Raw genomic sequence first — 17,500 nt, forward strand, 5'->3', positions numbered from 1 at the left:
AACCAGTACCCAAATTACGCCGGTGCTCATTAAGCTTTTTGCTGTTGGTGCACGATAATAATTAAAGCAAGTATATCAACATTTTAATTAACTCAGAGCATCTCTCTGAATATTAACAGTTGGACAGTCAGACAACTCAGATTGTAGGAAGAGAACCTTCCTGGACCATCCTGGACCTTCCTGGACCATCCTGGACCTTCCTGGACCTTCCTGGACCTCTGCTGATAAAAAATGCTCTCCTGACACTCAGAGACTTGAACTCCTCGGGTGTTAAACGTCTTGAACGTGACGTCTGATGTGTAACGAGGCGCCAGTCACTGATCACACGGCGGTAATGAAACAACACAAGCACTTTCTCTGTCTCCTCCTCTTTGATCTCGGCTCGTCTCGTCTTTTAATAGACGGCAGAAGTGTGCTCTCCGCCGGGGGAATTCCTCCACTCTCTGCACCACATTTCATATATCAAAGAGCACAGCGGCACCGCTCCACTTAGGGAACTTGTGGAACTAATGTCGGGTAATTAGCTGTTTCTGCGGGGGCATTTTCGGCCGCGACTCCAGAAAATAATAACTTCTCAGGTGGGGGGCCTATTTCTTTGAGGCACTCGTCTTCTCCTCAGCTCTAATCACGAGGAGGTAATTATTCGCTGATTAACATGCTGGATCTGGGCGGATGTTGGGTCTAATCACAGAGGCGGTTGCGTCAGCGGCGGCTCTCGGAGGAGGAAGCAGAAGGGGAGTGGGTGTTCTTCTGTCACTCGCGTCCCGTGAGCCGTAGGACGACAGGCGGCGAGATGTTCATCTGGGTTACAGAGCGAGGAGGGAGGACGTGTCACTCCCCAGACAAACAGAGAAGAGGAGGAGAAGGAGGAGGTGGAGGGTACCTGCGGTTCTGAGAATACCTGGCAGCTGTCAGGAGGGACGATTATGATCCCTTTAATCTCAGATCGCCTCATTTGTCTTCATCTGTGGCCACAAAGAGCTGCACTAGGTTGACTGCGGAGGTCACATGTCCAGGTTGAAAATAGGTTGATAAGCTCCTCCAGGTCTCCTTTAATTATTATATTTCACTCATTAAATATTAAACTTTACATCTTTAACACAAAGAGCTGTGTCCTCAACTGGGATTGATGTTCAATTCTACCTTATTTTAAGGAAATAAATAAAATGAATACAATTATTTTTCTCAGAAATTATGCAAAGGAGGTTGCAGGATCTTCCTCTCAGGCCTCATAAAGTGAAAATTGCAAAAAAATATTTTTTTGTTAGCCATTTAACACTGAAGACAACATAAGGTCGAGGGCGGAGGTCATGTGTACATGTAGAAAAAAGCTTGATGAGCTCCTCCAGGTCTCCTTTAATTAGTTTTGTTATATATTTGAAATATTAAATGATAAGTCTGGAGATACTGTAGGTGGGAAATGACAAGGTTCTTCCAAAAATAAAAGTTAGATTTAAAACACACTTTAAAATCTTTTGTCAGGGGCACTCACTTCAGACCTCCGCCCAGACCAACAGTCCAGTTTTCTATGGTCAGAAGTCAGAAATAACAAAGTACAAATAGTTTATAGTTTATAGTTTACACAAATATCTGAACTTTCTTGTCCTAATATTTTCAACATTGACTTGATAGTTTAGTTTTGATGCATTTTATGGGAATTTTCATTTTTATTGTATTTTTTGCATCATTGCACACCTTTCTGACATCAGTACTGGTCCACATCACACATGACACACGTAACAAGTTGAAACAGAGAGACTTAACCCTGTTTGTAGTTTCAATAACAGCCGGTAGAAATGTCCTTCAGAGAAACTAACAGAGTACTTTTTACCTTTAAACTTACTCCTTCTTATAACGGAGTCTTTCTTTACACAAGTATCTGTACTTCTGCTGGAGTAAATCATGTACTTTTACCACCCACCATGGTGGAGTTACAACTCTAGAAAAACAGCAGATCATTTCTTTAACTTTTACGATGACTTTTGTTTTCGTTAAAATGAGGATAAATCTACGAATGAAGAGTTAACAAACCAAACGTAGCTCCTCCTGTTGTTGTTGTTGTTGTTGTTGTTTGCGTCGGCCTCCTCTCTCTGATGACTGAGTGATGAATAGAAAGTCGGAGGAATAAAGCAGCAGATCAATAAGCCGGCGAAAGGATGCATCCAGGGTGTTACTGCCCCCCCCTGCAGCCCCAGCTGACACCAGTTGGCCACTTGACAAGCAGCAAAACAAATCAGCCCGTCCACTTAAGGCTCAGCGTGTTGTGCATCTGTCGAAACCCCCTCCCCCGAAGGAAGCGAGGAATCATCAGCGGTGGCGATCTACGGGCAGCGAGGCCAAACGCCGCGCTGACCTGCATCAATCATACAGCCGGGGGAGATGGGAAATTGCAGCACATGTTGTTGCGGGATGGAGGGGTGGCGGGCGCGTCGGGGGAGTTGTTTCAGACGGAATATGGAGTCTATTTGAAATGATAAGTGTAATACAGGAGGAAGCCACGCAGAGCGGCTGCAGATAAAGTCTATCTGCGTCAGACGGAGCGGCTCATCGGGGACATGACTGCGCCTTCGACAAGGCCATCACCGCAAAACAAAAAGGTAAAGGTGAGCAGGGATCCCCCCAAAGTGCATATTTCATCTCCGGCTGGTAAATATGTACAAACCAGTCGCGTAGAAAAACAGATTCCCACTCAGAGGCCTGACGGCGGTGGGAACCGGCAAATGAAAAATAGCGAGAGATAAATAAATGTAAACAGTTGTGAGGAGGAGGATGTAAACAGAGGCTTAGTGGATGTATACATGCTCCTCTGAAGCATGGAGGCCCGTGGAATTGTGGGAGCTGATGTGAGCGGGGTAATGAGCCTGCAGAGATGTTCCAGTAATCCAGCATCCTCCCTCCAGACCTCTGATCCTCTGATCTGTTATCAGCCGGCATCTGCAGCACCGACAGCCAAATGATCGCAGAGAGGAAGAGGAAGAGAAAGGTTTGTTCTGTCTCTCGCTCTCCGTCAGGTGGAGGCAGGACAGGTGAGCCTTACCTGTCGTCACAAACTGAGGGATTCATGAGAGAAAATAAAGACGAGAGACGCAATCAAAAAGGAAGAGACACCAAAAACTGTGAAACTCCCTCCAGCGTTTCTGTTGGTTATGCGACGTTTACCAGGTTGGACTCAACAGCAGGACCGAAAAGTCTGAAGACTGACTGTGTATTAACTGTTTCTGGTCATTTTATTAAAAATATCACAAAATCATGTAAGAATCTTCAGACTTCAATCTATGCAACAACATTAAAGTACATTATTTGTACTTAAATACACTTCTAGTGAAGTGAAAGTATATTTTAATAAATCATACTCTTTTTATATTACAAAGGACCTGGAAATAAATATACTACTTCTCATAAGTACACTAAATTACCACTGCAGGTATTTGCACTGTACTATACTAGTACTCTACAATACAACCTTAAGTACTGCAGAATTAGTATATTTATTTTTAGTACACTTAACTTAATTCTAAAGTACATTTGAAAAAAACTTTAAATTAAGCACAAAAGTATTTTTGTAAAAACTTTATATACATGTATATGTCTGAGGACTGCTAATCTGGTAAATAAAATAACATTTAAGTAACAGAGGACCCAGTATAGATCCTTGTGGGACACCTTTTTCTGCTTAATTTGAAACCAATGACGATGGCTGTTTTCCCACAATGCACCCTGTGTTTGAGATAAAACCTGCAGTGGCTTCGGTTATGGATCAGAAAACTCAAATGTTTCTGTGAAGTATTTTAATCAACACAGTTATCAGTAGAGACGTTATTGTCAACAGCAGTTTTATATGTGTTTTACAGTATCGGTGCCTTTCTACCTCGTTTCCATTAACTTTAGAGGTTATTTGGAGGGATGTGTTGAGAGCTGGCGGCAGGGATCTGTTTTTCAGGGTATCTGGATTCAGGTTTAGACACCCCGGGGTCGAGGTTGTTGTTTCACGTCTGTGTCGTCTCACTCTGACGCTCTGATGTTGGCGGTTTGACCTCTGACACCTTCAAGGTGGGCTGTTGGTGCTCTTTGGGGTCTGACTGTGTGAGAGAAGCCAGGTGTTACCATGGTAACAGGCTGTTGGACAGCTGCTGTGATTGGTCAGTAGAGCTTTTGGTAATGTGATTGGACAGCAAAGGACCCTGGGAAAGTGTGTTAAAATGTTTAACCTGCTTTTATTTTGAAAGAACGGTTAGACGTGAATACAAACATTTTGCTAACAGCGGACAATGTTTGAAACCCGGCTACGGCCCTGCTACTGGTACTAGAACCGACTCTCGTACTACAACCTTCTTTTTCTTTTATGTTTATTGATTCCATTTATTTAATATTAATGAAACAATATTTAAATATTGAGTAAATTACAGAGGACCCAGTATGGATCCTTGTGGGACACCTTTTTCTACTCAATTTGAAACCACTGATGACAGCTGTTTTCCCACAATGCACCCTGTGTTTGAGATAAAACCTGGGTGCAGTGGATTCAGTTACAGCTCAGAAAATACATAAATAAAGTGTTTTTATTCACTGAATTTGATTATTTTTACTACTTTTATTCCCCTTTTACCGTCTTCTCATCCTATTATTTTATACTGCCTTCTGCTTTTAACATTTTACTGTGTGTAGAAGTATATTTTATATGTGAGACTGGCTTTTATTTGACTATTAAAGCTCCTTTTCCTGATTATTTAAATATTATTAATCAAGCTGGACCCATCCGATCATTAATCAGTGCGCAGATGTTCCAGTTTTCACACATAATTTGAGTGTTTTTGTAGCTGGAGTGAAGCTCTGACCCACTGCGCCTCCTCTCATGCTACAAATCTGCCGTCAAGAAATTAGTTTAACATGTAACCCGCCTCCCCCTTTCTTTCTTCTCCCATCTCTCCCCCCTCTTCCCCTCTTCCTCTCCTCAGTCACTTAGTCGCCTAATAACAGAGCGCTCCGATCAGCAGGACGCCAACCAACCGTTTGATCACTTTCACAGCGAGAAGAGGGAGAAAAAAACCTAACGGAGAGAGCGATAAATACTTGATTAAATATATAAAGAATCCCCCTCCTCTTCTCTCACCTCTGAATTATCTCCCTCTCCTCCTTTTCTGATTTATAAAAAACATCAGACGGCCTCCTCGCAGAGAAAAAAAGGGAAAGAGAGAAAAATCAATACAAATTACGATGGAGAAAGTGGCACTGATGCCTGGAATTGCAGCATATGTTTACACTAAATCAGGCAATCTGTCTTCATATGGGCGGTGTAATGCGTGGGGGGGCGGCAGTGAAGGGAAGGGGGGGGTCAGGGTTCGCGCTGCCAGCCGCCGTTCTCCAATTACTCGGGCTCTTTGCAGGGAGGCAGCCGGTATCGATTGGCTGGGAGGAGCGCGGGGCCCTGCAGGCAGCCAATGGGGCGCTGGGGTCAAAGTGCGGCAAGATTTTAATAAGGGGAAGTAATGGGCTTAATTTCTACTGGGGGAGGGAGGGGGGAGGAGGGGGTCGACTCTCAGCCGCCTGTCCAGAGGTTCATTAAAAGCCTTTGTTTCTTTCTCCTCCTCCTCCTCCGACGGTGATGATGAGGATGAACAGAGGGAAAGCCTTACTTTTTTTATTCAGAAGGTTGTCGGTTCGAGTCCCAGTGGGATGCAGGAGCAAATTAACCACAGAACGTCATTTAGAGGAGTTAATCAAAAAGCCTCCATGCTGCATCAGTAAGAGCTTCATATACAGACACATGAACTCATTCGGCCCAGGGATTTATTGATTCGGATTGTATGAAGTATTTGAACATTTGCATCTGTAGAGCAGTCGGTCCCAACCTGGGGGTGAGGACCCCAACTGGGGGTTCGCCAAAGCTTCAAAGAGGGTTTGCAACGCCTTCTCGATTTTAAAATGTGTCGGTCATTATATTCTGCTGTCACTGAATATAATATGAAATACCTATAAAATATGTAATTTAGTAGTCAGGAGTTGGGAACCACTGCTGTAGAGTATATGGGATATTCATAAATATTCCCGAACCAAACTTTCATTTGTGAAACAATCGAAACTAATAAGCTGTTGAAAAGTTATAGATCTTCTATAAACTATCTGTAGGTGGATTGAGTCCATATTAGATTATTCTGAATCCAGGACCAGCATTTAATGGGACATAAGAGTGTGTCTGTAGACCAGTTAATCAGCATTTTGAGACAATCAGTCACCTGCAGAAGCCTCAGTGCGTCTGCTGAACGATGTCAGCGCTCCTCTCTGTGAGTTAGGGAAGGTGGTGAAAGAGTTGGACTCAACCCTCTGTTTATTAACCACAACCAGCACCCTTACTTCTTACTGCAGACCCCAAACTCCTGCTGGGTCTAGTACGCACAGTAAAAGTAATAGATTACATGTAACTGAGTGTGTAAACAGCTGAACCAGAAGGACAATATTAAGCACAAACATATGACATCACATAAACACTAACAATGAGTGAACAGGAGGATGAACCCATGAGCAAGGCATCAGCAGCCGATCAGAGTCCTCTGATGCAGATGAAGAGTTAAACATCTCTCTCTCGCTCTCTCTCTCTCTCTCTCTCTCTGAGTGTAAATGGATTTTTTATTCAATTGCAGCATTTCCCATAGTGCCTTTCACTTGTTTTATAAGTTGGGTTGTATGTTCGCGGCGTCGGGAGGCAATGCGGTTTGGGACTCGCTGCTGATTGCTGCTCGTGTCGTCCTGATGCATTATCTCCATTCATCCTCGGCTGCTCCGCTTCCCCCCAAAAAGTCTCTTTGGGATCCGACAATGAATCCCTCTTTCATTCGCGGCGGGGCGGAGGTAATAGATTCGGGCCGCTCTCTTGCTTCCTCTCGGGGAGGCGGGGGGGGCAAGAAATCCAACATGGCAGCCCCCGCGGCGAGGGCCATGTCCCTCAGCGCTCTGTCACCCTTCAGATATCATCCCCACACCAGTCGCAGCCTGAAAGCCCTTTTTTCTCCCTCCTCCGCCGCCGCCGCTTGAAACGCGCTCTGACAAATTTGATTTAGCAGCTCGCGGTCGCCCATTCCCGGGGAAAGAAAACAAATATTGTTATAATGGTAATAACATCTATTTGGAGCGCCGGCGACAAACGGCGGCGGGGCCCTTTGAAGGAGACCCCTCTGCGATGCCGTATAGCTGCCTTATTCTTATTCATGAAAGCCGCGGTTATGCATATTAGCGCAAACTAGCTATTCTACTCACCGGCATTTGGTGTGTCAATCATCCTTACAGAATACAAGAGCCAACGGTGACAAAAGCGGAGTGGGCAAGATCGGCTGACAAATTGTCCCCAAAGTCAAATTTGACAGCCTTTTATGATTAATGGGCTTGATTATGGAGAAGTATCTCCCCGAACTCATTTCCGGGTGTTTCTCCAGCAGCGGGAGGAGGAGGAGGAGGAGGAGGAGGAGGAGGAAGGCAGATTGTTTGGTGAATGAGCGGAGGAAAAGAGAAAAGAAAAAGGGAGGGAAGGTTGGATTGAATTAGCGGTGAAAAGGCAGAGCGAGGGGGACAGATGGAGTGTGAGGTCTCACACTTAATAAACAGCAGGAAGATAAGAGAGAGAGAGAGATCAACTGACACTGCTCGCTCTCTCTCTCTGTTAGCGTTCACTGTTAATGAGAACCAACAGACTGAAGCTGAAGATCACCGAGAGGTCGGCACAGAAACACGCTTCTGGTTGAACCTCAAAATACTCAGAGTTAACCTTAAATTCATTACATTCTTATTATTTCTGCCCTTTAATCTGTTTAATATCTGATATATTTCCCCACATATATGTTCTATATGGAGCTGATTCAATCAATAATCAATAATCAGAAGCTGTCATACGTTGACTGTTTACCATCCACTGTTTAGATCTTGGTGCTTTTTAACTCTAGATTTGAACCGGATGAAGGATTTTAGTCATCGGACGTCTGGATCTTAAGTTATCAGAGAAACAAGCTGAGCTAACGTTAGCAGCAGCTCGGCTCAGTCTGTTAGCATCATATCATAACCTGGGACCTGTTAGCTTTAGCCTCAGGCTATTAGCATATAACTCCCATGATCCACGCTACTTCACAATGTCATCAAGTTTTCTTCTTTTTTATTGTTTTGATGTGGCAGAAATTACATATCATATGTTTAAAGTAAAAATGAAGTAATTGTGAAGATTCCTTTAGAAATGAACTGATTTTAATTTTAACTTTAATTTAACCCTCTCAGCTCTTTGTATCTGGGGCATCAGTGTGTGTTTCTGTGACGTCTATGTGTTTGTCTGTGTGTCGGTTTGAATTCGTCCTGACCGTCGCTCTCTCTCTCTCTGTCCGTCCCACAGCCTTGAACGAGCCGACCATCGACTACGGCTTCCAGAGGCTACAGAAGGTCATCCCTCGCCACCCCGGAGACCCCGAGAGGTTACCTAAGGTCAGTGGAGACGAGTCATTAAGTCACCGCTTTAGACTCAGGTCAGAGGTCAGATTCAAGGCCAGGACTCTGTTTTGTTGGTGAGAGCTGCTGCTAATCAGGCTGTGTTAGTGTTTAATCGGGTTTTACAGCCACATTAAAGGCTGATTTGAAGCTGAAGTGGCGGTTTGTCCCTCTGTGGATGCCGTAGACCACCTGCACTGCATGAGGTTCTTGTATTATTTAATGCAGCACAGGACCAAGTTGCCTGATTGGATTTGTTGGTTCTGCTCGGTACACTCTTGGCAGCGCCGGCAACTCCTTGCTGCCAGCGGGCTGATTGTTCCCGATCCCTCAAACAGGAAACAGCTGTTTCAGGGAGCAAATCCTGCCACTGCTGCTGCTCTCGCTGCGTTCTGTTTCCCCTCCGCTGGCGAGGAGGGAGGTTTGGGCGGCGGGAGGTCGCTGGCTGAGACGCAGCGAGGAGAGTCGTGACGTTAGAATATAACCTGATGAAAATGGAGTCAGGTGCAGGTGAAGAGAGGTGATTGGACGTCACTTATCCCAGTAAATGTTTGTTTTTGTGGCACTTTTTGACATTTAACCAATATTCCTTATTGATTATGTAAATATCAGAATAATAGTGTCATCCATCTTCCAGGTGAAGGAGGCTTAAGGCCTTTTTTAAACACGTAATTTGACCACATTGATCCATAGTCAGAGTCCTAAAGTTTGTCCAAATTTGAATTGCTTATTTTATTTGTCATTTTAATTTCTTTAATTTAATAAAATTATTATAATAAGATCACACATCACAACATGATTCCACTGAAAGTCAACACAAAATGAATATTTTATAATATATAGTTCATAGTACACTGAATGAAGTTGAAGTGGCAGCGGAAATACCATCTTGTTCTTATTCCCGATGTTCTGTCACATTCTTTAGAGAAGCAGTGGGCTGCTCTATAACTCCAGTGTAACCCATCTGTCAGGTGACGTAGAGTAAAGAGCAAGAAAGTTCATGTAAGGAGGTAGTGGATGGATAAGATAACCCAGGTGGCTGCTGCTGGTGCCCCGTGTGAGGCCAAAAGTCAGTTCAAGTTTCAGAACTGTACGACGTGACTTCCATCAAGTCAAGTCAAATTTTATTTGCATAGCCCAAAATCACAAATCATCTCAAGGAGCTTTGCAATCTGTACAACATTCAGCAAACTCCGTACTTACAGACTCAATTCGGATAAATAAAAAACTTCCCAAAACAACTTTTTATGTGGAAAAATAGAAGAAAGCTCAGGAAGAGAGGAGGGATACGTCTCAGGAAATATCACATAATATACAAATGTTGATGAATCAGAATCAAAGAGCTGTTTGCTTCCTCATATTTGATTGTCATTGGTTTTTTTACATATTTTTGTACATATCCACATTACTCTGCACTTTAGATGCTAACTGCATTGCGTTGCCTAGTACCTGTACTTGTGCAATGACAATAAAGTTGAATCTAATCTAATCTAATCTAATTTACATATTTCCTGTAAGAACAGACAGTTAGGGGACCTGTTGCAGTAGCTTATAGCACTGTGTGCTACGTCCACGTCGTTACATTAGCAGTTAGGTAAAAGCAGGTAAACATGCATCAGATTTTTGTTTTACAGGAAGACAGAATTATTGAATTTTGAAGAAAGAAGAAATTGAGTTTTCGTATTTTTTTTGTCATAAATTGTCAAATAGAGGAACAATATAACTGAGGATATGATCTTAAAGGGTTAAAATTATATTTTTAATTTCACCTGGACTTTGAGAAGAAGACTTTGGAGTGAATTGTCTACAAACTGTGGAAGTTGTGGTCAATAAAGGGCTGTCTGTGTGAGATCAGATTAACTGGTGCAGACTGGTTTATATCACAGTAAGCTGAATATCTTTGGAGTTTCTACTGTTGTTTCAACAAAACCAGATATTTTAACACATCACTTTGATGCATTTTGATTGGCAGATTAATTGATGATGAAAAGGTTGGTCACATAAATTTACAGCTCAATCTGAAGCAGGTTTAAAGTCTCTGCAGGTCGGTCAGTGAAACCAAAGGAAACCTGGAGGGAAGTAAAAGCACATTTAAAAACCTATTAAACAGCAGCCGGCTGCAGACGAGAGTCAGCAGTGAGGAAAAGTGTCTGTGATTTGTTCTTAATGGTGTAAAAAAACGCAGGAAGCTCCTTTAAGATTTGTGTAGAAAAACATCAGGAGTGAAATCTGGATCCTGGTTTCAATATTTACCCACACAGAGACATTTGTATGCACGCACACACACGCACACACACACCTGCCCTGGTTAGTATGAAGAGATTATTTTGGCGGCTGGCGGCAGCGAGGCTAACTGAGGCAGATTCTTTGAGGCAGCGAGCGGCGGCGGCGGGCGGCGAGCGTCAGATGGGCTCTGACACTCGAAAGCAGCTGCCAAATTGAAACCATTTATCAAAATCTGACATCGGAGATCCAGTCACCAAAAAAGCAGTTTATTTGTAAATTGATACTAATAGTGAGCATACATTGTCTGGCCCCTTTGATGGCCTGATTTGCAGCCAGAGTGGAGCGTCAAACGCCCTCCACCCTCCTCGCCGCCTCTTAAATATTTATTTATTCAAAAGAAAACTCAATAAGACCACAGGTTTTTTCCTCTCAGACGTTTTGGACAAGAGAGAAAATCACAGCGCGAGGAAAAAGCGCCGCGCTGAGCGGTTGGCTCACCGCCGGCAAGGCGCGGCGGTGACGGGGATCGTGTGACCGAGCAGCGACGGGTTAACTCGCCTTGTCACTTCTCTTTTGTTTTCACCTGCCGGCGCTCTGCGGAGGACAGGAGGAGGGATGGAGAGAGATGTTTGGACGGCGATGTTTTTGTTTTTTGGACAGGCGGCGCGACACAGAACAGATTGATTCGTTGTAGGCCGTCAGGTGGAGGATTATGGGTGAAGTGTGGAGGCAGAGTGTGTCACTGAAACAGAAAGAGTGAATATGGAAACCAGGAGGAAGAACACAAAGCTTGTTTTATCTGAAAGGCCCTGGAATTACCTCAAACATAGGGTTAGCCTAGCTTAGCTCAAAGACTGGAAGCAGGGGGAACTGCTAGCCTAGCTCCATGAATGAACAAACAATAGCTGAAATTTGTTGACTCATTCTGACAATTATTATCCAAACCACACGCCTTATCATACTTCAGTTACTAATTAACTAATGTTTGTTAGCCAGAGAGCTAACATTAGCCCATTTCTCCAGGGTCAGATGAGTTTAAGCTAGCTGTGTTCAGGATGGATGATGATGTGATTAGCCTAGCTTAGCACAAAGACTATGTGCAGGGAGCCTCTATAGCCACATACAGCTAGTGGAAGGTGTTTAAAGGTATTTTACGTATCTATAAACAGTTATTGCCAACATTATGGTAGCTTTATGTACACATACACAATAAAGTGTCCTGACTTACGAACTATTGAGTGTCTGTTATGGAGGAAACAGCGCAGGAGGTGTTTAGCCTAGCTTAGCACAAAGACTGGAAGCGGGGGGAAACTGCTAGCGTCGCTCCATCGGAGGAGAGAATCACTCTGATTTACATGTTGTGTGTTGCTGTACGGTTCTGTTTCCTCTGAGCAACCTGTGAATGAGACAGAAGTGGAGGTGTTCGCAGTGACACTGAGTCCTGCAGGTCGTCTCCTCTCTGGACCGACGCTGAGGTGTCCGCTTGCAGCCGAGCCAGACTGGAAATGAAATTAGAGGGCTGAACCTGATCCAGGAGAAACCCCAGAGGTCATCAGTGACCAGTTGGTCTCACAGCCTGTCAAACTGCCTGCTAACTGCCTGTCTGTCTGAGCTGCTGACAGACAGACAGAAAACAATACCACCTTCAATATCTCAGAGTAAGGGTTAGTAACACCAACTGGCTTCATTTTCTAATCTTTATCTGCACTGTCAACAAAATATAAAGTAAAAAGTACTTAATCAGGAATGTTTCTCTAACTAATTTAAAATCTGTAATCAGATTCAACATCTTTTAGGAGTAAAATAACTTACGGAGAATAGGGGACGTCCTGTGGTGAAAAACAAACCAACCTAACAAACTGGAAAACCTGATGAGTTAGCTCAACTCAAACTGGAAACCGACTGCCTGAAACCATTTAAGTGGTCAGGTGTAAATAAGTAAATGTTTATTTGGTTTGAGAACAAGTGTTTATCGTTCAAGTAATTTGGATAAATGAAGTTGAACTAATTATATTAAAACTAGTCAGTAAATCACTCATATGCAGCATTTCTCCAAACTTATTTAAAATGTGTGAACAGAATTTATTTATTATTATTATTTAGTCACTTAAATGCTTCTTTATACAAATGTTTCCATTTATATTGAATTTACTCAGTTTTCTTCCATTAAAGCAAATTATTACATAACCTGTAAAAATAGCTGACGTATGATTAAAAACTATTTACATTTTTAAAATGTTATAAAGTCAACTTAAAGAAAACTGGACTAATTTAAATCTGAGTTATTATTTTTGAGTTGGTTTAATTCAACCTGCGTCTGAGAATCTGATCAAAATAAAAGCTTTTTTTCTCTCCGTCCTGGTGATTTGTGAACCATAAGGTGGAGATTAAATGTGTTTGGCGTGTTGCGTGTGCACCTTTAGCTCTGATCATTGACCCCCATCCCGACTCGGGGGGGTGGAGGCGTCCGCCGTCCGTTCAGGGATTATTAATTCCAACCCACTTCATGAATGAGGAGATTTCCTGCTCTCATTGAGAATAATGAGCAATATTCAATTCATGAGCTGAATTTCAATCCATTTCCTCTGAATGGAATTAACCCCACACCATGTCCCACATCATTAGAATACCTCTCCGCCTGATAATCGCTAATCTGGAGATCCGGCGCGATGCGGCTGTGCTGCTCCTGCACAGCGCGCAGGTCCATCCATATTTTATAGAGATCAGCGGGGCGGCGGCTGTAGCTGTAGCTCTGCTCGGGGTGATTTATCATTGTTAAGGCCGCTGTCTGATGGCTTCTCCTCCAGGGTCACACTGATCCCTGTTCGCCCAGCACCTCCTCAACCACGGAGCCGGCCCCCCGTAATTAAGCCCCTAGAAACCAATGGAAGAAAATATAAAAAACTAGAGAGGGAAGAGGGAAGAAAGGAGGAATGTGTCAGAGGATGGACGGGAGAAGGGCAAGGTCAGGAGCCTGCGAGAGGAAGAAGAACCTGGTTTAACCTGCAGAAATATTCATTATTAACATTATTCATTATTAACGTTAAACATTTTATCCATCACAGCGATGGTAAATTATTCTATTAAGTAATATTGTTGTTTAGTTCATCTTTCTGTTGTTAGTATTTCACTTCCCAACAACCTCACGACTGCAGCCACCGACCAAACAACTGAATATTAATAATAATAATCATTTCATTTATTAACAGTTATACTTTCTGTAGATTTTATCTTCACACATTACACAAGAAAGGAACAAAGTGAGGATGTATTAAAGGAAAGGAGGAGGTCAGGAAGGAAAGAAAGAGGGAAAAAGAGGACATAATTACACAAATAAATAAAAAACATAAATTGTCTCTTTTATAAATATTATTATCAAAAATAATAATTAAATATGAATAAATAAAATAAAAACAAAATACATATTTTTTATTTGTATTTGTAAGTTTTTTTCTGAAAAGTCACAATTTAAGTGATTTAATCTGTAAAATATTCACACACATTGTGTAATATGACTGAATATGAAGCAGGAAGTGGTTCAGACTGGTTTTACTGTTCGTGAGGAGGACGATCAGGTCCTGTTTTATCCTATCGGCTGCTCCTGGTGCATGATGGTCCTGAGACTGATCCACCATGACGCCACCAGAGAGACGTAAGGAGAGGAAGAGGAGGATGAAGACTGTAAAAAACACCAGTTATCTGTTTAACAAACACTCTGCTCGGATCACTTTTTCTTGATCTGACAGGATTTCACCATCAGCAGTGAGTCCTCCTCCTCCTCCTCTTCCTCCCTCCTCCCCCTTCTCCTCCTCCTCCTCCTCTTCCTCCCCCTTCTACCTCCTCCTCCTCCTCCCCCTTCTCCTCCTCCTCCTCCCTCTTCAGTGCTGAGTTGATTAGACCCACTGAGGATGAACCAGAGAATCTTGTTTCTCTCCACCTGTAAACTCCCTGTAGCTCAGTGTGTGTGTGTGTGTGTGTGTGTGTGTGTGTGTGTGTGTGTGTGTGTGTGTGTGTGTGTGTGTGTGTGTGTGTGTGTGTGTGTGTGTGTGTGTGTGTGTGTGTGTGTGTGTGTGTGTGTGTGTGTGTGTGTGTGTGTGTGTGTGTGTGTGTGTGTGTGTGTGTGTGTGTGTGTGTGTGTGTGTGTGTGTGTGTGTCTTCATCCTTCTTCAAACACTTCCTTTATTTTTAGTTTTCTGATTCTTTCTGTTTTCAGCTGGAGGTAAACATGGTTGCAGATTAGCTTGTTAGCGCTACGGCTAGCTCACCTACCTGCAGTGGTCATGTGACACACTGTAGTTTATTTATACTCCGTCCTGCTGCCCTGAATCCAAACTACAGAACCAAACATCGGCCCAATCTCTTCCTCCTTTCTGCTGCAGCGACACAAACGTCTCACATTTAGCCTCCAAACACTGAGACGGAACAATATCCGCACACTGTTCTTACAATGTTCACTTCCTCTCACAGTATTGTTGCACAAACATCTCAACATGTATCGCAGGTTTTTAAAGCTGCAGGAATCGTGGAGGAACGTTGGAAAGACAACCACGTGAATTAGCTTCTGTTTGGCCAACATTAGCTGTAAGATTTAACGAGCTAGTTCACGATGAATGGAGATTATCTTGTCTCTTTTATCTTTTAACCATCTTCAAACTGTGGCTGTCTTTTCAACATAGATTAGCCTAGCATAGCATATCTTAGCACAGGAAAGGAGGAAGTTGCTCAACTGCTATTGGAGCACAGAGCAAAAAGGGGCGGGGCTTAGAGAGGATCCATTCACAAATGCAGCAAAGTCAAATTAAAGGTATAAAACCGTGTTGGACGACCAAGCAGCCATCTCGGTTGTTGGCTATAATGCTGCAGGACCGGTTTCAGTCTGTGTGATCGGGGCTGGACCGGCAGACCGCTCCGGTTCCCAGACTAATGTCAGCGGATTTATGGATTCACTGTGATTGAAAAAGCCTCTGAAACAATGTGAGGAGTGATGAAGCGTCAGGAGCCAGATGGCGTTCAGACGGGATGAATTTATTCAGCTGAATTAAACGATCGTTCATCTGACAGAAATATTCACGTTGTTGGATTCAAACCAATTTAAATTAATTATCCAAACTGCAGGAATGTGTTTTAATTTCCTGAATATTCTCACAGGAAGTCGTCACATTCTTCTTCTCTCCTTGTTTTAATTTGTGTTTTTACTGTAGGACTCAGTTTGAACTCAAATTATCAGATTAGATCAGAATCTGTGTCTGCGCTCACTTAAAGGGCCAGTACACCTTTATTTAACAGAAAACCACACATTCATTATTGATCAAGTGTTTTGTGTCTCTGGAGGAAGAAATAACCCTGATGATGTCACGGTGATGTCATGATGGCATTCAGGAGGCACTGCCCCAGTTGCATTATGGGAAATGTAGGATCCAGCCGTCAGTGGGATGAGAGTCTCCATGTTCTCCGTTTGTAAGATTCATTAGTTTTAAAACCAAGTTTTTAAAGGTCCAGTGTGTAACGTTTAGGAGGTCGGTGTATAATGCGGCCAACAGATTTTAGTTTGAAACGTGAAGTCAGGAAACAACATGTTTCACAAATGCAGAAAAAAAGGAAAACAACCACTTTTTGTGTTTTAAAAGAAAGTTCATTAAAAAAACCCTCTGCTCCACAGTCACACCAAACTCCATTCAAAAAACGGCTGTTTTAAGGAAGTAAAACCTTTATTTCCACCATCAGTGAGACTCTGATTCTCTTCAATCTACAGACACAATCTGCTCACATTGACTCAGTAACATCATTAACTAACCTGTGAGGAAGAGTTGGACACAGACACACTCACTGACTGTCTGTCATTAACTAACCTGTGAGGAAGAGTTGGACACAGACACACTCACTGACTGTCTGTCATTAACTAACCTGTGAGGAAGAGTTGGACACAGACACACTCACTGACTGTCTGTCATTAACTAACCTGTGAGGAAGAGTTGGACACAGACACACTCACTGACTGTCTGTCATTAACTAACCTGTGAGGAAGAGTTGGACACACACACACTCACTGACTGTCTGTCATTAACTAACCTGTGAGGAAGAGTTGGATTTGTTAGAGTCACTTATTTTCTTTAAAAAGTCTTTTAAAATGTCAGTGACGTCACACACATTGTACGGCCAGAGATACCGCTTTACGGCGAGCCTCGAGTCTCTTTGTGCTTTGTTTTTGTTTTGCTGTTTTAAACACCACGCCAAAATATTCATATTCCCGCTTCGGATGCCACGATGCCATCAAGCGGGATCTCTGGTCGTAATCAGTCCTTCACTGACCAATCAGCGTTCATTAGCAGAATGCTAGCGCGTTATGGGCAACAACAACTCGTCCTGTAAGAAATCTAAAGGACATCAGAACTCGTTCATTCAGCTTTCGACCTATAACCCATGTTGAACTTTAAAAACTACAATCACATCTGAGATCTCTCAACCACAATCAGGTGAAAGAGACAAATGTAGCCGTCTAGCTCCATCTGCTCCCATTCATTCTGCACTGATGGGAGAGCGCCCCCAGTGGACCTCTGCTGGAACTGCAACCAGTATTCGGTACAATGGGACTTTATGGGGAGAGGCCAGGCTACTGCAACCAGTATTCGGTACAATGGGACCTTATGGGGAGAGGCCAGGCTCTCGGTGCACCGGCTCTGGTTATATAGTATTTTTAAAGACGCAGTGCTGCTGCTAGCTGCTCAGAACTGGAGAGGATTTCACTTTTATCAGAGAATCTGTCAGAAAGAAGAATATTAAGTCTGATTGTTAAAATGATAAAAATACAGAATAG

At 43.0% G+C, this 17,500-nt stretch overlaps 1 protein-coding gene and 1 long non-coding RNA gene across 6 annotated transcripts in view; one reads left to right on the forward strand and one right to left on the reverse strand.

The window, feature by feature from the left end:
* The window catches only part of LOC127374530 (transcription factor COE3), a 149,503-nt gene that overhangs the window by 107,794 nt on the left and 24,209 nt on the right, over positions 1 to 17,500 (forward strand). For all 5 annotated transcript variants that reach the window (XM_051419971.1, XM_051419970.1, XM_051419974.1 and 2 more), the window contains exon 11: positions 8,369 to 8,457. In XM_051419971.1, coding sequence (XP_051275931.1) covers positions 8,369 to 8,457 — 89 coding nt within the window. The remainder of the gene's footprint in view (positions 1 to 8,368; positions 8,458 to 17,500) is intronic.
* The window catches only part of LOC127374677 (uncharacterized), a 1,993-nt gene continuing 866 nt past the window's right edge, over positions 16,374 to 17,500 (reverse strand). The window contains exons 1-2 of the long non-coding RNA XR_007887110.1: positions 16,756 to 17,500; positions 16,374 to 16,700 (exon numbers count right to left, since the gene is read on the reverse strand). The exon at positions 16,756 to 17,500 is cut by the window's right edge and continues 866 nt beyond it. This is a non-coding gene — a long non-coding RNA (uncharacterized LOC127374677). The remainder of the gene's footprint in view (positions 16,701 to 16,755) is intronic.

The sequence above is a fragment of the Dicentrarchus labrax genome, unplaced genomic scaffold, assembly GCF_905237075.1.
Source record: "Dicentrarchus labrax unplaced genomic scaffold, dlabrax2021, whole genome shotgun sequence".
Classification (NCBI taxonomy): Eukaryota; Metazoa; Chordata; class Actinopteri; family Moronidae; genus Dicentrarchus; species Dicentrarchus labrax.